Source organism: Microplitis demolitor, chromosome 7 (genome assembly GCF_026212275.2).
Source record: "Microplitis demolitor isolate Queensland-Clemson2020A chromosome 7, iyMicDemo2.1a, whole genome shotgun sequence".
Lineage (NCBI taxonomy): Eukaryota > Metazoa > Arthropoda > Insecta > Hymenoptera > Braconidae > Microplitis > Microplitis demolitor.
In genome coordinates, this window is record NC_068551.1 from 3810707 (window position 1) to 3830254 (window position 19548).

A 19548-nucleotide genomic window follows, 5' to 3' on the forward strand; every position below is an offset into this window, starting at 1 on the left:
CCATTTTTTATTTAGTTAGTACTCGATGTTCATGTAATGAAATAGCGCATTGAGCGTGTAACGAATATTTAAAGAGAGAAATTTTATTCACAATCAATCCAGCTGTCTAATTATCTTGCATATTTAATAGCACATATATATATATGCTTTTATTTCTATTTAGCTGATGAATATTTGCGTAATAGTAGTAAATAAATAATTAAGAAAATTTTTTTTTGAATTGCAGAGGGAAGCTGGGATCCAGCTGACGATCGCGAGAGATTTGCTAGTGGTTTTGGATGTTAGCAGGCGCGGGGGTGGCTAAAAAGGCCCCGCCGCCTGGCACGGGTCTCGATGCCGGTCCCTATATCTCAGACTTTTTCGCTAACCTCCAGCCTGGTACCCAAGGAGGAATCATCAAACATGCCCTTCATAGACGACGAATTACTATGGTGCCCTGACAACGATGGCAAAATGGTTGATTTAACTCAGTGTTTACAAGTCAGTAGCCTTGATTGTATCAATTCCTGTCTATCAACTCGTGGACTTCATTAGATTTATCATTTTTTTATTCATGTCTTAGGAAAACAATGCAGCACAGTCAGTTGAGTTTTCAGCAATGGAACTGAGTGCTTTTGTGGGTGCGCCGACAGCATCCAGTGTGCCTTCAGAGGATGGCGAAGGTGTATCAAGTGTTAGCGAGGAGCCATTTGATACCTTGGATACATTCTTGCGCGAATTACAAGCCGATTTGGCGGAAGCGAGCCAACCGACTTCAACAACTACACCGCTCAGTACAATAACCCCGTGTAGGCGGCAAAGGTATAACATTGCCGCAGCAAATCCACTATTAGCCGGTGAGTGCTCGTTTGCAATTCGTCTACAGAACATGATATAAATTATTTTATATCCTTTGTACTTTTAATTTCAGAGAAGTTAGCCGCTCCGTCTATTCAGGTATCGCCAGTGTCCTCCACATCGTATGCCGCAAGGTCAGAAATCAAATCCGAGGAAATTATCACCGAGGCCGGCAAAGGTAGGAGTCTGTTTTACCGACACAATTTTTCTGTTTCCCTTTACTGCCGGTCGCCGATACTCCGACTTGTACCCACGCTCGGTAACGGCCATCGTGATGTTGCCGGTTGTGGTAACCCGGTAAAATGTAGTCGGTCAAGTAGATTTTGCACATGAAGGGGAGGTAAATTAGCATATGAGGACGAGGATGTTCGCGATGTTTATTGCAAACTCGTTTACCATCTTTATGTACATACGAAGCGACTTGCAGACATGTGTGTTGTGTCTGTGATGTCGTGATCAGATCAGTAATCCAAACCGGTATATAACTAGCAATACTGAAAGGGAAACCGGCCAAGGCCCATACAAATTGCAAACGGGCATCCGCGTTAGCAATAATTGCGTGGCCATTCTCATGCTTAAAAATTACTTTAGCAAAGGTAAACGGCGCACGCGTTCTACGCATCATGTTTATGCGTGTCCCAATTTCAACAATTTACAATCATTTCGTAACATATCGTACTTATATATTTATACAGATATATATACGTATACCAATACAAACCTACCAATAATTTATCTGTATATACGTTTGATCGCGCAATTGAATGCTGTACGATGTCATTTTGTATATATTTATATATCTACCAAATATCTTATATGGTATATTATTATTTCCTATCTTACGATTAAATCAATTTTAAATTGCGAGAGAATTGTATATATTATCATACAAATATCCATATATTTATTGACGAGTAACACGTGTTTAAAGAAATACCGGGAGAATTCATGACTTAGTCCTCTCACTTTTCTTTTATACATATATTATATTATTATATTATTATATATTTAAATTACACTCAATTACATCAACCTTTTGTAGACCGCGTCAAGAAATATATTAAGTTTTTGGAATCACTGATAATTTGAATAATAATTTCTAAAAACATGCAAACTGAGTAGATTCAAATATAAGTTGTTGTCGTTTGTCACTTGATTTTTATCAAAGTAACGTTTAGATACTCCGTGCATTGTTTTCAAATTAACAATAAATCATTTAATTTTTTTTTATTTTGACGTACGCTAAAAAAATGATACTGAAATTAGCCGACGTTTAATAATTTTTTGATTTTTTTTTCTAAACAATAAATTGCAAAAAAAAAAATATTTTGAAAAATTGCACTTATAGTTTTTTTCATTTTCTACAAGTGCATTTTTTCAGTTTTCTTTATTTTGCGACCGATTTTTTGAAAATCAAATTTTAAAGTTTTGTCTGTTAATTTTTGATTCTGCAGCTAGCAGGCAATTGACAATATTTAGATTTTTTTCAACAAATTAATTTAAAAAAAAAAATTAAAAAAATGCACATGTAGAAAATTAAAAAAGCTATAAGTGCAATTTTTATATATATATATATTTTTTTTTTTCATAATTTATCGGTTTAAAAAAAATTCAAAAATTATAAGACGTTGACTAACTCCAGGATTATGAAAAAAATGATTTCTGGGAGGAGTAAAAGTTTTTAGCGCCAAGAAATCCTTCGTATCAGTGTATGCATTAGTCTTGCTCTTGATACATAAATATATATTATATATCCATTAAGCCAAATGGGTAAAGAGTATTTAAAGGCGGTGAATAAAAAAAGGAACGTTGTGGAAATAAAGATTCTGATTCAACGATTATACTCCTTTTTTAGCCGTCTAATAGTCAAGTTAATTTCACATTGAAATTCTTTTTCTAGATTTATATAGATATAGAAGTTGTGTACTAATAATATATAGATGTATATGCATTTGGTATAAAAGGAGAAAAAATAAAATGAAATGATTTTTTTTTATATACAAGACATAAAGCATCTAATACACGCAATCTTTGCTATAAACATCTAGAGTGTTCGTTTTCGGGGCGTGTATCACTTTCGCTGTGTTAACAACGCGTGACAAATCTCACCGGATCCTCGCATCAATCATTAATATATATTCTCATACATTCATGCCCGAGATATAATACTTATTTTCACTGTATTGATTAGTATAATAACTAATTTTTTATTTTTCCTTTTTAACACTCTAATAATTGCCATTTATTTTTCATCATATGTTTTTTTATTTTTTTAAGTACAATAATTTATACTTAATTTCATATTTAAGTTATGAAGAAAGTAAAAGATTTAAATGCTGCAACGCATAGTAACTAACGGAACAAATTGTATATAGACTTCTTTTTTTTTTCTTTTAAATTTAATGGAGTACGCAGCCGGCATAAAAACTATTTTGACCCTTCCCTACTTGCTGATCCTGCTGTCTTTTACACTTGTTACTTGTTACTGTGCTCCCTTGACCCTTTCTGCTGCCATAAATCTTAGAGTCATGGCCCCGAGACCCCATGTCAGACCCCGAAAACAAAATTCTACTTCCCGATTTTTACCCCTCTGTCATTGGAGACTCGGGGCTCGGGTATTTGTCACTTAAATAATGCCATGAAATCTAAGTCTTTTATTATTAAAATTCATCTGACATATGTCTATTTTTATCGGCTAAAATATATATAAAAAAAAAATAATATTTTAATACAATCATTGAAATGAACTTAAAAAAAATCGATAGTCTATTCGGAGGATTACAGATTTTATTTAAATACTGAGTAAATAGCCCGTAGAAAAAAAATCCGTTCCAAAAAAGTTCGACCTGTGGAATTTTTAAATTTGAGACATTAGAATTTTGAGTGGAACTTTTTTTGAACTGTAATTTTGGTTCATGGAAAAAAAAAAAACAGTAAATATTACTGCGCAGAACAGGACTCCAGTCAATTGAATAAATAGAAGTATAGTAAAATATGCTTTTACTATACTTAACTTTTCGCCCAAACACGCTCATTAACTAGATTACTGTTCTGCGCAGCAATGTTTACTGCTTTTTTTTCCGTGTTGTAAAAAAAAAAGTTTATCTCAGATTTTAGACGAGCGAAATTCGAGTAAAAAAGAGATCGTTTTTAAAACGGATTTTTACTACATTTTACTCTGGTTTTGAAAAAGTTCAAAATCTAAAATTTTGAACTTTTTATGAACGTTTGTTGTATTTTTATGAACTATTGATTTCTTATAGAAACTTTTACGGAACGAGGGTAAAATGAAGTAAAAATACATTTTGAAAAATTTTTTAAAAACGTTCTTTCTTGACTCGAAATTCGCTTACTTAAAGTCCTATACAAACTTTTATTTTTACTATCAAAATTTAAAAAAATTCTACTCAAAGTTCAAATCCGTCTCAAGTTTAGAAGTTCCACATGTCGAATTTTTTTGAAATCTTTTTTTACACAGAAGAGATTTTTTTTTCATCAGAGTAATCTGGATTTTATTCAAATCCGCATTTACTCCGGTTCGGAGTTTTAACATCAAAATAAACTCCTGGAGTAAATTTAACTCTTAGGGAATTAAATAAATAACCAATTACTCGCTCCACATTCTCCGCAATTGTTTACAGTGAAATAGTTAAGTTAAATAGTTAAGTATTTTCGTAATTAATACATAAGAATAATAATAGATAATAAGACAGATTGTTTACGTCTCGTATCAAACGACCAAGAGCTACTCCGGAGATTGAGCAACCGGCTTCCTAGTATTGCCTCACGGCCTGATAACACGGACAATGGATCCAACATTGTATTCACTTAGTTCAGCTCTGAAGCTTAACACTACAATACCACATCTACATGTACATACACAAGTAGACATTACACAGAGTAAAAGATCGTTGAAAGTTAGTGGCATGATGGCTACATGATAGCTGATGGCTACTTGGGCATATACACTATTCATATGTACATATATTCGCACTATACCACACAAGGAATCACTACTAGTATTGTACATTACCAGGAGTGTTGACATTTTGTGTAATCGGGGTCAGGGCTTACAATCATTTTAGTCTATTACCGTCTTCTCATTTTTATTTATTAATTATCTTCAATCAATATTTCATTTGTCAGATTCGTCGTTTTTTATTTAAAGTCTTATGCTAAATCTAAACAGGTTCATTTTAAAGGTTTCACTTTTTTTTTTTTTTACTTTTATTTTATTAATGATTCAGATTATAGAAGATGTCTAGATGCCTCCTAATTGATGACAAATTTAATTTCGTAAAATAATAAATATTGGAATCAGTGGTTGGATATATACATATATATTTATGTAGTATAATAAAAGTACGAGTACATGTATAAAGATAGTCGTTCTATCGTTAGCCATGTAATCCTTTATCCTTGGACCCTATCCTATGTGCCGGGAGGTAAACAATTTCGCAAGAGAATCGCGCTTTGCCATCACACGTATCGAGAATTTCCTTATACACGCGTTGCTACTCACTCATCGAGTGCGATCGCAATCTTTATCTGTTTCTTTTATTATTTATACATTTTTTTTTCCTCCTTGTCTCAGATTTATATTTATATTTATGTTTGTATTTACATTTTTTTATTTTTATTCAAGCCCGATAATTAACGTCAATAAAAAAATTTTAATTAACTTAACATTATTACAATAATAATAAAAAACAATAATATTATTACGATTATGAAAACAATTAAAAATAAAATAAACTTTTTTTTATCAAATTTTGCAGACGGGGTTCATAATTTCGCTCAAGCAAAAAACATCTTTAATGTTTTATTTTATTGATTGAATATATATTTATAGCACATACATATATGGATGTATGGTATATGTACGGAAATAATTTAACAAGATTGTCATGACACACGTGTACTCGAATGGCGAATTCATGTGAGCGCTTTACGCGGTGTAATATACAGAGAGCGACGTCTCTCCCTCTCTTTGTCTCTCTCTTTCTCTCAGTGTATTTACCGGGCACATTTAAAAAAATATAAAAAAAGGGGGGAATGGCAACGCAACAGTTTACAACCAAGTACGTTACGTCAGTGAAAGTGTTATGCCAATGTGGGCCGAGGCTAACCTGTAAGCCCTGTCTCCATACTCGCTTATGATACACGCGTATACGGACTTACTCATATATATATATGTATATATTATTAATATATATGATTGTGACGCATCTCTTTTTGATGCCGAGAGTCAGCTTAACGTTTACAATAAAGTATAATCAAGTATATTCGTCCCTTTCTATTATTAAATTCAAACTTTTCCATTCTCAATATTCCCGCGTTTATTTTTTTAAAATTTTTTATAAATTATTTACTGAGAAATAGCATAAACAATTTTTTTTATCGAATTCTTGGGTACACAAATATATATAGACAGGAGATGAGAGACCAAAGACCGGAGTTATCGATAAAATATTGAAATATTTGTTTGTCCAAGAAAACATTTCAAATCTTATTTACCGTGAAAAGTTTTGGAAAGTGATAAGAAAAGTCGGTCGTGATGTTTAACAAAAGAAGTAAAAAGAAAGAAAAGATTTCCCGTTACTATTTCCAAAAGGTCTTATATTTTTTTACGCCCTTTTGGCTTTAGAAAACCAATACAATAATTTTTGGCTTTTTTTTTAAATGATAAATTATAAAAAAAAAAATATTTCAAAAAATTGCACCTATAGATTTTTTAATTTTCCACATGTGCATATTTTTAGATTTTTTTTTTTTTATTGATTCGTTGAAGAAAACCTCCGAAAATTTTTTACTGTCTGTTAACTTCATGATTATTTAGAAAATTCTAAAACCAAAAGGGCGTAGAATTTTTTTTTTTTTTTTCATTGTTTTGTAAACTTATTCTCAACTTAAGAATAAATCTACAATATGATTAGCAATTAAAAAAAAATATACGCCCTTTTGGTTTTAAACTCAGAGACAAAATCCAAAGCGCATAAAAATTTAAATCCTTTTTGAATTTTCTCGACAATTTGAATGTCTGGAATATTAGTATAAAATAGAATTGAAAGATACCTTGAGGAATAAGTTTGAGGTTGGCATAGAAGGGATATCGGTTAAAAAAGTTTATGTAGATAGCTTAGTTATTTTCGTAGAACGAAGGAAATAAATAATTAATGTAACAACGTCGCTGACTTAATGTGTCGGCGACAATCGATCTGCATGCATATTACACAAATCTACACACATTTTAAATTTTCATATCTATATATAATATAAATGCATATTTACTTGACAGCATATGCATTCAAAATCACATCTAGATCATTTATATTTTTAATAAAATTAATCCATGTAATATTTTTGTCAGTTAAAATTTAATTTAAAAATCATTATGTCGCCTCGTGACCTGATTTTGAATTTCTCGGATCCATTTGTTTAATAAAACTACTTAATTAATAAGTCTCGTCTTGAATTATTATATCTTTAAAATAGATTTCGTCTGGGTCACAATTTCTATCAATGGAATAAACGGCTACTCAATAATATTCCTTATCACAATAATAATTTAACACTTTACATCTATATATACATATATATACATTTGTTATTCAATAACATCAATAACTCGTAATCATTATCTCAATAAAGACAAAATAAAAATAATAATCAATTAATTAATAAACAATTTCTTAAAAACTTCCTTACAAGTGATACTGCTAATAAATTATATACATGATGTATATTGCGTTATATATATATATTTACAATGAATCTATTAGCATAGAGCATAGACTGGCGCGAGGGCCTTGACACATACCAGCGTTCAGTAATCATTGCATGCGATAACAAAAAGTTAAATCTATTTATCACGATTTATCGGTAATTCCTCGGTGACTGCTGATATACACGCACGTCTGAGAATTTCCAGGGTTTTAAATACACATTATAAATATATATACATATGTATTATATATCTAAGCAATCTTTACTTGGATTACATGATACACCCAACCCACCGCACCGGACAAACGTGATTAAACAAATTACATTTTATTTTTTACCTCACTGACATTTTTTATTTATCCATTTTATAATTTTTTATCTCCTTTATTTAAATATTTTTTTTATTTAAATAAAACTTTTTATTGTGCACGTCAGCTTTAGAAAAATTAATCTGACGTAAAGTGATATATATTTTTTTGCCCATTAACACGGACACATTGGGTGGTTTAGCCTCACTGGTCTGTACAATTAAGACTCAATACATGGATTATTTTTATGGAGGTTTGTGTGAGCTCCTGGTTGTGTGATCGAAGCTCACTCAGACATGCTAATTTCCTTTAGAACACAAGACCATCCTCGTCCCTTCGTGTCCCTACTGGCTATACAACTACCGTTCACATTCTTTCTCTTTATTACTTGTAGTTGTGTCCATTCTTCACATACTATTATCATGTATACATACATATACATACATACATATATATGCATATTAGTTTACTATATCCTCATATTAGCTGTCTTTTGTCGTCTGTCGTTGGTTACAAACTCATAATATATACACGCGCTTCATGTAATTTTCATCGTGAAAAACTTGCTAAATTATATTATCGTCCGGCTTCGTACAAAGAATAAAAGGTACAATAAAACCATAAAAAAAAGTTGTAATAATGATGGAAGAAAAAGCGGTGAAAAATAATAACAGAGTAGACAAAAAAAGTTTATATCGATTTTTTGTTTGTTATTATTTTTATTATGTACTTTATTTATTTAGACGTTTGACAAATGCTGAGGACGTGAGGTAGGACATGAAGGAAACCGTTTGAGCTCATGGAAATTTATATATATGTATGAGTATATGGAGTTTAGTGGTGAGAAAAATAAGGTTGGATTGAATAGAAACTAGGCGTCGAGACGTCCGGACATTTTGGAGGTTGTGAGCCGGGTGACTGGAGGGTGTGTTGCTCTCTCCAAGGTCGTCTGGGGCGATTTTATCGATTTACCCCCGGGAGTCCTTTCCCTTACTTTTTACGCGACTAACCCTCTAACCACTACCAGAAACCACGCAGTAGTTTTCATACCCTCGATTATAGGAAACGTAGACGTGCGTCAATACACGTCAGGAAAAATTTATTTACCTTGTAATCATGTTATATTTTATTTAAATTTTATTTTTGCGCATATGGTCCGCGTTATTAATTTATTTAAATCCCTTTGTGGAGAATTAACAAAGTAACATTTAAAAACCCACATTAACTTTATATGAAAGTCAGTCTAGTTAGCAAATTAACTAGAAAAATTCTACCCTTGTAAAAAGAATCAAAGTACATACTGAGAACTTAAAAAATAACTGACGTAGAACTAATGGTCCTTTTGTTTCCTCAATCTTGTCGGTTATTTAAAATAAATTCGCGGGGTTTTTTAAAACAAAGCTTTAATTAAATTAACTCTTTTACTCTTGATGTCTTTCCACCGATTATCGATGGACGAAATCTATAAATAATAAAATAAAAAATTAGCGAAGTAAGGTAAAATAATAATAAGTCAGTGACGCATGAGGGTGAAATAATTTTAGGTTTAAAAGTTGACGAGTTTTGTCATTTTCTGCTGGGCGTGAGGGAGAGACATTATGTCTCAAGTCTAGACTCATGATGAGGGGTCAGACTGGGCGAAGAAGTAAACTCGAGCATAAAGGATCTGCGTTTCAACTTTGGTGTGCCAGTGAATAGGAGCTGAGCGTGTAGTATGTATGTATGTATGTATGTATATATATATGTGTATATGTATAATAGGGACTTTGAGGACGAGAGGAGTGAGAATAGAGGGAGGTATGCGCGCGACAACAGCGAAAGTTCCGGCGGCTGTAAGTGGGTGGAATAGTAGGCTCGAGAAACAGTGAAAGTCCTCCTGCTGGCAATCCTGGCGCTCGATAACCCGCACACTACCAAGGTCACGGTCGTTGGCTGGCTGGATTGCTGACTGGCTGCTTCAACGACTTATACTTTGACCCCTTAGTTACACTCATGGTATATATATATATATATTTATATATTTTGCGCGTTTAATTTTTTGAGGGAAAACCACTTATGACGTAGCTCTCCTCCGCGATTGCGACTTTTAATTCTGGCCTTTTCAATAAAACAACCCTTTGTAAATTAAATTATTTACTGAGATCTCCTTTTTCAACTTAGATAATTAATAATTACGCTGGAATAAAAGTTTTATTTAAGGGACGGGGGGAGGGGTAACCCGAAAATTAAAAGAAAAAATTTTGGAAAAAATATTAATGACTTGATGTAATACTAAAGCTAGCCGACGTCTGATAATTTTTAGATTTTCTTAAAACTGACAAATTATAAAAAAAAAAATATTTTTTAAAAATTGCACTTATAGCTTTTTTAATTTTCTACATGTGCATATTTTTAGTTTTTTTTTTTTTTAATTGACTTGTTGAAAAAAAAATCCGAAAATTGCTAATTGTCTGATAACTTTAGGATTATTGTTTTGTTTTATGATAAAAACTATTAGAAATTTTTTTTTTTAATTTTTTATAAGGATGTCTATTTTGCCCACAAAAATAAAAATTTTTAACGGCAACTAAAAATTTTTTCTATTTACTTTGAATGTAAAAAAAAAAGATTTTGCGTATTTGAGTCCTCGAAAGTATTTTCTCAAGTACTCCATTTTGCCCCCTTCTCTAATTGAATTTTTTAAACCTTCAGTAGATTAACTAAAATAACTAAAATGACTAATTGTTAGTCTGAATAGCTGATTTATTAATGGATGATAAAAGATATCCAGTGAAAGATAAGACTTCGAAGTTATTGTTGCGGGCTGACTGTTTTGGGAGCTGGTAAACCGCGGACTTTAATTGAGATTTAAATATTTGGGAACAACCTTGACCCCGGTAGATCGATCGACCACAACGAGTTACCCGGCAGTCACCATGACTACCGAGTGGAGGAAGACAGTCTTTTCCTCACGCATCCTCACCTCAGCCTCTTACGTGCGACGCAAAAATAACAAAGTCTCAATGTCAAATTTCTTGACACTTTTTTTTTTTAGACTCTCCTTAACTTTTTTTAGTACGCGATAACATTTGACGGTTTTATTTTTATTTAGGAAATTTAAGAGCTTAAAGTTTACTGTATGTCAGATGGGCATTTAAATATCGGCTGTCAAATATGTGAGTGACGTAACCAGGATGAAAACAATTGTGAGAATTTTGAAAATAACTAAAAACTGATCGTTAAATAAAATTATAGATAAAAGTTATACTGAAGTTGATGGACAGTTAATTGTTTTTAATTAAATAAGAAAAATATATATAAGGTGACCTTGATGAGTTAGTGTCAACGAACGAATATTAAACCAGCTTTAAATAAAAAAATAATAATTTTATTTACTTGAAAATAAAATTTCTAATTTAAGATGGCACCGAATTTTTTTATTGTTCATTTCAAATTTATCAATATTTTTTTTTTTTTTTTTTCTAATGGAATTGGAAAAGTCAAATTTTTTCATGTGGCAAAAAATAATTTGATTGATATAAATAAAAATATATACGGCAGAAAAGAAAATTGTGCGTAACTGGAACAAGCGAAAAGCTAGACAGGAAAGAGAGAAAATATAAATTGAGATTTTTACGTCTCTTCCCACTTTCTGGTGAATAAAACCAAGTTCAAGGACGACCACGCCCTGTCTGACACCTTCAATCATCCCCGTGGGTATGGATCAAGTTACCCCAAGTCTTTGCCGCAAAAGTTGAATTATTTAAAGCAGTAAAAAAAAATAAATCCCTATATATAAAATATATATATATATATATATATATATATATATATATATATATATATAAGATTTAAATAAAAAAGTTCATTTTAAATTAATAAATTTTCTTTTCCACTTCCTCTGAGATTTAAAATTAATAAAAACCGCGGGTCAATCGCAGCCATGTCATAGGTCCTTTGAGAGATGCACTTGTTACTCGCGATGATAAGAAAAAAATTACCAGTAGATTTGTAGTGTACAAAGTGTCCTCTGTCCTCAGTTCTCTTGTTAAGCGCAGCCGTATTTTATTAACTCGATAACAAATTGCAAAAGGTCATACCTTATCGTTTGATGTCAAGTTTCTGCAGAATCAATTCAACATAAATGTATTCTTTAAAAAAAGTCGTTCTTTTAAAATGAGGACGTCTAACCGATCAGAGTAACGTTTTTTTCGCGTGCGAGAGTTAACGAAAGCGTTTAAATAATACAGTGAGAGTTTGGAATTATCAGAATAGAACAAATGTTTTTTATTATTTCATATTTAAAATTTTTTTTTATCCGTTTTAAATTTTTGTCCATAAACATATTTTATCTAACAATTTTTAATTATTGCAATTATTTTTTTTTTTTTTTTTTGTATCAAACCAATTTAAGTTAAAAACCAAAGATAAGAGATAAGAGGCAGTAAAAATTTTTTATTATTATTTTTATTTAAATAATAAAAGACTTGATTTTTTTTTTTACCAAAAAAACTTCACCTCCGGTCGCGATAAAAATAAGGGATCGTAAAAAAAGGCAGCAACAAAAAAAAGTTATTGCGTGAACAGACAAGGGCGAGGTATTATCGTATCGCAAACGAAAAATAGCTTCGTCTAATACAACGGTTGGGATAGGACGTCACCGAAAAAATATATAAGGTTATCCAAAGGACGTGAATTTCGTCAAGGATAATAGGCGTAGGTCAGCAACACTTAATCAATATACGCCCTCTACTAAATAATACTTTCATTCCCTTATATATTAGTCTCAATTCCACGATCTATTCTATCGGCGCCTTATCTTATTTCCGATACATTCGCTTTCGAGATAATAAAATTCAAATCAAACATTTACTTTAAACAAACAAAAATAACGCGCGAAATTGCAGTATTGCGTAAAATATTTCCGTACAATAAACAATGCACAGTGTAAATATACAATGTAAATATCTGGTATCTGTGTAATGAAAATATGAAATAAAAAAAATAGGGCATGGAAAAAATGAACGAGAAAATGAAATAATTAAATCGGGTAAATAATTTACGGAAGGGGGTAGTAGGAATTGCTTTCGACGCACGGTACCGTGCGGTGACGACTCTCGCTATTTTTACGTGAGAGTGAGGTACTTTCAGCTGTTGTATACTTGCATTACTCTGTAGTATGGAGTACAGCAGAGGTAAGCAATTGCAGAATAAAAAAAAAATTAATCGCGGTATAGAATCATCATAAATAGGTATATCAGTAGAACACACTGTCTATTTGTCTATTTATGTGTTGTATATATGTATATATATAAATATATACACGTATGTAGTAAATAAATATGTATATAAATTGAATACATATATATGTGGGTAATCTAGCCATATAAATGATAGCAGGTAGATGTAACAGGTAGAGAAACGTCAGTGAGGAGAGAAGTGAGCGATCAGTTTAGCTTGATATGTATAGAGAAGCAAATAAAGGGGAGAGAGGGGACCGAGAGTTTGTGCACTAGAGTACTGAGAGTAGTAGGAAAATTCAGGTCGCGCCTTGACACACTTGCACTTACCACGTGCGTTGTTACCGAGGCGCATGCGTCGATCTCGCTTTTTTTTTTTTATTTTTTTTCGCGATTCACTGCATATCTAATCGCTATCAACTTTGCGATTTTAAATCAAATACTATTTATTGTCATTTTAATTTAACAATTTGAGTCAATAAATTAAATATATCATTAATCATCGATAATTAATTATTCCACACATGTTAATGTGTACACATACGATTATCAAATATTTGTCGATGACTGTTTGGTTACACGTCTTCAGTTATCGTACTATATTTATCTGTATTACTTATTTTTTGAGTATAATACAGTAGAATAAAATAATGTAAGTGATTATTGAGTTGTTTAATTTATAGAGCAAATGAAAATGAATTTCATAAATTGTATAAAGTAATGAAGAAAATTAAATCCTGTATATTTTCACTACGCTCTTACTTATATATATATATATATATATATATATATATATATATATATATATATATATATAATTCGCGAGACTGAGACTTACTCGCGTGATATAGCTTTACTTAAACTCATGCAATCCACCGTCAATACCATTTCCTATTCTCTCTTTATCTCGAGAAAATCTCTGTTGAAATGTGTACGTTTAAGTCGAGTACACATACAATTCTATCAATTACCGCAAGACTACCTACATACGTTTTTATTAAACTATTAGCAATTTTTTTTTTTTACTTAATACAGAAAAAAAATTATTTTCTGGCGCAAGAAAAATTTTACATTTTAAATTGGAAATAAAATTTTCTTAGGACTGGAAAAAAAATTATTGCCTCAAAAAATTTGTTTTCAAAAAATTTTGTAGTTTTTTTTTTTTTTTTTAATTCAAATACTAAAATTTTTTAAATTAATTTTATTTATTTTGAATATTTAAAATATGATCAATTGATAAATATAAATATGAGTCTACAGAATCACTACTTTTTTTTTTTTATTTTATTTTTTTTTTTATAACATTCATTTTCTTTCATAAACTCGAAAGATAAAACATTAAAAAAAAAGAAAAAAAAAAAACATTTTTTTTTATGTCACTGTTTATGGCCAAAAATAAAAGGAGCTATGATTTCATGTTTACCAATTATTTTTTAAAAAAAAAAGTCAAGAATCTTTATAAATAAAATTTTTAAACTCTCAAAGTCTTGAAGTTTACCTCTCCCCTACTTTTCTTACAAATTTTATTTAAAAATTTAATCAATAAAAATTATGCAAAAATTCAGTCTCTTATAAATGTCACTCAATTTAACCGGAAATTGACGTTTGATAAAAAAAAATTTTTTAAATTCACCCAGAAAAAAAAAAGTTTCAAATAATTTTTCCCGCGGTTTATTTAAAATAATTTTTCAAATTACTTATGCCGCATTTTTGGCGGGCTATTATGACCGTAAATGTCATGGGTCATTAAATTTCGAACTTTTAAACTATTTTTTAATCTTATAAAGTATGAATTAAAAATTCTAATCAATATCTTCGGTATCAAAAAAGAAAAATCAATATTTCATGTCAGATTACTCCTTACAATATTTCAAATTCAATAAATTCTGTTTAATAATTAACTCAAGAGTATTAATAATAATAAGTATGAGTATGAGTATGAGTATGAGTATGAGTGAGTATAAGAAAAAATATAATAAATAAGATTTAAGGATTCAAGCAATTTGCTAGACACGCGATAGAGTGCAACGGAAAGTAGTAGAAGCATCGCTACGCGGTCGTAAGTAGTAGTGGCGGTTTATCTAGGCCATGGCTAGCATGCGTTTGTGCGGCCGCGTTACGTACCCACTGGTAAATGCAACCTATCGGACCACACGTTGATGATCTTCTTTGTATAAATATGTCTATCATGATCGCACAGTAACTAGGATTGTAATAAAATAAAAAAAAAAATAAAAATGCATCAAGTGAAAAAGTAAAATCCAAGTCACGCGTGTCATTACTCCTTATATGTTTGATACTAAAACTCAGTACGATAAATAACTTTCTACTTTCAATGTTTTCTTACACATGATAACAGTAATAGTAATAGTATTATTATAATGCATCTTAATCTGTCGGATATTATGTCTCATTCAATAACACGGACAGATTTGCTCCACTTGATAAAGATTTTAACCAGCAGTAGTAGCAATTATTTTTTAAATCTCAAGTAAATTCATAAATTATCATTTTATTTATATTTACTGTCTTCTTTACATTGGTCTTCTTATACTCTGCATGATGAGAAGTATAGGAGAGGTATTCTTCAAGGATGAGAAAGGGATATGCCAAGTCGACGAGCCGATGGCCTTCCGCGAGTTTCCACGAAACGACTGCACACTCCGGCGGAAATGCTAACAGACGTGAAAAATAAATTAAAACTAATATAAATAAATATTTATATTTATCAACTTAATAAATAAATAATTTGTTTATGAAAAAAAAAAAAAAAAAAAAAAAAAAAAAAAAAAAAACAATTTAGATATTCTTGGCCAAAGATAGAATTTATCTTTAAACTTTAATTGCCGCATAGAAATAATTTTTTTTTTTTTTTTTTTTTTCTTTCATTTTGATAATAACAAATATCGAAAAATAAAGTTTATTATTTTTTAATTAACGTTTAGCGGAAATACAAAAATAATCACATATATATATATATATATAAAATTATTAGTTGGGTATAAAAAATTTGAAATTTGAAAAATGAAATCTCTTATATTTGTAAAAATTACAATTTAGTGTAGTAAATATATATCGTGTAAGAGGCGTCCGCTTGGCGATCAGCAGAGGGGTCAAAAATACGTAGCAGGGAGACGCGTAGAGCAAAGAACAGCAGCTTTAGCTACAGCAAAAGCAGCAGCAACAGCGTCAGTTGCAATGAAGTGGGGATTAGGCCTTGGAAGAGTTCGCTGCACCTCCCGTCCATCGATGCGTCGTCTTCGTCGCCCTCTCTCCTCAGCCGGCTGGCGTCCTCGCCTTTTTGCCGCTGACTCCGACTTCCCCTTTTTAAACTTCGCGTTCCAGGCTGCACATGCAACCGTGTCCGCAACGTTCGCAACCACATATATTTATAACACATATATATGGACATATTATACTCAATACAAGTCATATCATACAATATCATATATATATACATATAGACGGGCAAGAAATGCCAGCACATATGTGTACTGTAGCATACTCTGGATGATCGTGCGACTCGCGGTGTGACGAGTCACACTGGCCCAGTGGTGCACTCGCGCCCAACAAGCCTAGTAATTTTTACAGTAAGACTGACAAAGACAGAGTATAGAGTAAAGGGAGTACATGAATTAAAATACGTATATGTATGTATATATTATACGAGGCAATAGCTCTCTTGTTAGCGATATTAAATGCTCCGGGTATGATTTTTTCAGCGATAAAAATATTTATGGCTTAGGCGCTAAGAGGAGGGATAAATATAAATGGTGTTGTTGATGTTGTTGTTGTTGTTGTTGTTGTTGATGATGTTGATGGTGCATGTGTGTAAAATAAACTCCATGAGATGGTATAGAGGCGATAGAGAGGTGGAGTTGGGATGCCGGGACCTTGGAAGTAGCGGATTGGGGGAATCTTTCCGGTTCTCGCGGACTTGCGTATAGTACAACAAACTAAAAGGGGTTTCTTCTTCGTGCCCTTGAAAAGTCGTGCGAGCCAACTAACTCTCGACTTCTTCACGGTTTCCGACACCTTGCTTACTTTGTTATATGCAACCACGACCGGCTGGGAAAAGGAATATCCAACCAGGCGTCATCCGCTCTTGCTATTTTCTATTTCTGTTGCTTATTTTTATGTTATCAATTCTTTTATCTCTCTCTTTTTTTTTCTTCCTCCTTGTTGTAACTATTTGTAGACATTTATTTCTCTTTACTTCAATATGTATGACATGTATGTAAATATATATGCGTGAAGTTGCTGGTATGCTATGCTATGGAATGGAAACACTTTTATTTGAGAGACCAGTGTCTGTGTGCAAAGTGAAAAATAATTGCCGATGGGTTCTCGCGGATTTATTTATGCCGCACCGGAAGCACGAGAATTTCACTGACAGGAAAGTAAATTATTTTTCTCACATCATGAGAAACTGTATCAAGAGTAACCAGAGCTTATAATATTAATAAAATAAACATACATGCAATTATAATTATAATTATTTTCGTCTGCCGACAATTGTTACGCGTGCGGAAATTCATTTACTCTCATTTTATTATTTTATTTTTCATGTCATACATATTAATATCTAAATAAATATATAAATATTTGTGTAAACACCAAGTCGTCTAACTAGCAATAAAAGAGATCGTACATCGATCATTACACATTGATTCCCTCGTTAAAGTTAATTGACAAGTGTCTCTATATATTTTTTTTCCGCAAAGATGCGAAGAGAAACGTGCCGAGGAAAAGTGCACGTTAGTCTCGGCCTGAATCGCTGGTTAATACTCTACTAGTTCCACCTCTCATTCCCTTATTATTATTATTTTTATTATTGTTTTAATCCTTGATATATAATATAACAATAACATATTTTTAATTTAAATCATCTTCCGAAAGTTACCTTCGCTCCGCACATCTGCAAATTTATTTTTAAATCTCTGAAAAAAAAAAAAACCCTCGCTCCTTTATACGTTTGTGTTTTTTGCTTAGAAAAAACTTCAAACAATCGAGTTAATTTTTTAGTTTTCTTTTTTTAACTGGGAATTTTTTTTTTGTCTAGAAGTAGGAACACAATAGAACCTGGTTCCGGCTGTTTGCACGATTACGGTCGCGCTCCCTCATCGGCAAATAAAACTAAACCAAACTAATATAACGATACACAGGCACGCTTACAGACTTAGATTCAGTCTTACAGTATGATGAATTAGAAATCGGTTTTATGGTTGTCGTTTTCCTGGATTGGGCGTCGTCTTACTCGTCACCGTCTTACAACGCAGGCGAGAGTTACGCGTTTTCTCTCAGTCACTGGTTATTTTTTTTTTCTTTGAATAGTCCGCATTCAGGGGTACAAAAAAAAATTCAATTATTTTTCTAAACTCTAATTTACCACACATACATTACATATTATTCTTACATTCATCCATACATATATATAAGTATAATTATTTTCATTTCAATGTCAAGTTCTTAAAGTAGTGTTCTGATCGACTTCAGAAGCTGGACATTAAAATGGAAATAACTATAAAACAATGCAAAATTTTGAAAAACTTTATCAGAGATAATTTGTAAAGAATGAAATTTTCTACAAAAAAGGTCTTATGACATTTTGTGATAAGTCTGATAGTTTCGGCGGGAAAGTAAAAAGATCTTGAAATTTACTCCAAATTTGACTTAAAGCTCAAACAACTTTTCAACAAATGGATTTATCAAAAAATGATAAGAGACTTTTTTGTAGAGCATTTAATTCCCTACAAAATTATACCCTTAGCTCATCTACACTGAGCCATTTCCGGTATAAAATTCCAAACTTAAATTTTTTTCCCATATTATTTAAATAGGAAATAGAAAATCGCAATGAGAGAGTACTTAATATTGATATTAAGGGCTCAAATTTGAGTCGGTCTAAGATATATATATATAAATACTTAGACAAATAAAAATATTTAAACGTTTTTGCGTTAAGTCAGCGTTTCTCCGGGATGAAATCTCACTGCTTGGATAATCGTTGTGTTGGGGTACGTGGTCGCGGCCCCAACGAGGATAAGATTGCGGTCTACCTGATACTCTCAGACGAGTATTTATTTATTTTTATTTTTTTTTTTGTTTCTTTCTTTTATACATACATATACATACATACATATACAGACAATCTACTGAATTTATTTAAGACGAGTCTTTCTCAACTGTCGTCTCGACACTCCAATACATTGTTATGTTGTCAGTATGTGTGTACACAGCATTAACGTGAGTAGCATAACGCTCCTAACCCAAGAGTGAGAGAATCTCAACAGTATCACTACGTAAATGAGATATAGCGAGCGATAACGGGTCTCCGACGATAACCCGGACAATTTATATACGATTGCTCGTTGCGTGCGAGTGTCGTTCAATAAAATAAATATAAATAAAAATACTGTTCATTGTAAAGATATTCTATCTAAAAGTTTAAACCACAC

At 31.5% G+C, this 19548-nt stretch overlaps 1 protein-coding gene across 4 annotated transcripts in view; it reads left to right on the top strand.

Moving 5' to 3' along the window:
• The window catches only part of LOC103577048 (ecdysone-induced protein 74EF), a 64658-nt gene that overhangs the window by 23108 nt on the left and 22002 nt on the right, over window positions 1–19548 (top strand). For all 4 annotated transcript variants that reach the window (XM_053740864.1, XM_053740863.1, XM_053740862.1 and 1 more), the window contains exons 2-4: window positions 227–480; window positions 563–836; window positions 911–1015. In XM_053740864.1, coding sequence (XP_053596839.1) covers window positions 334–480; window positions 563–836; window positions 911–1015 — 526 coding nt within the window. In that variant the 5' untranslated portion in view covers window positions 227–333. The remainder of the gene's footprint in view (window positions 1–226; window positions 481–562; window positions 837–910; window positions 1016–19548) is intronic.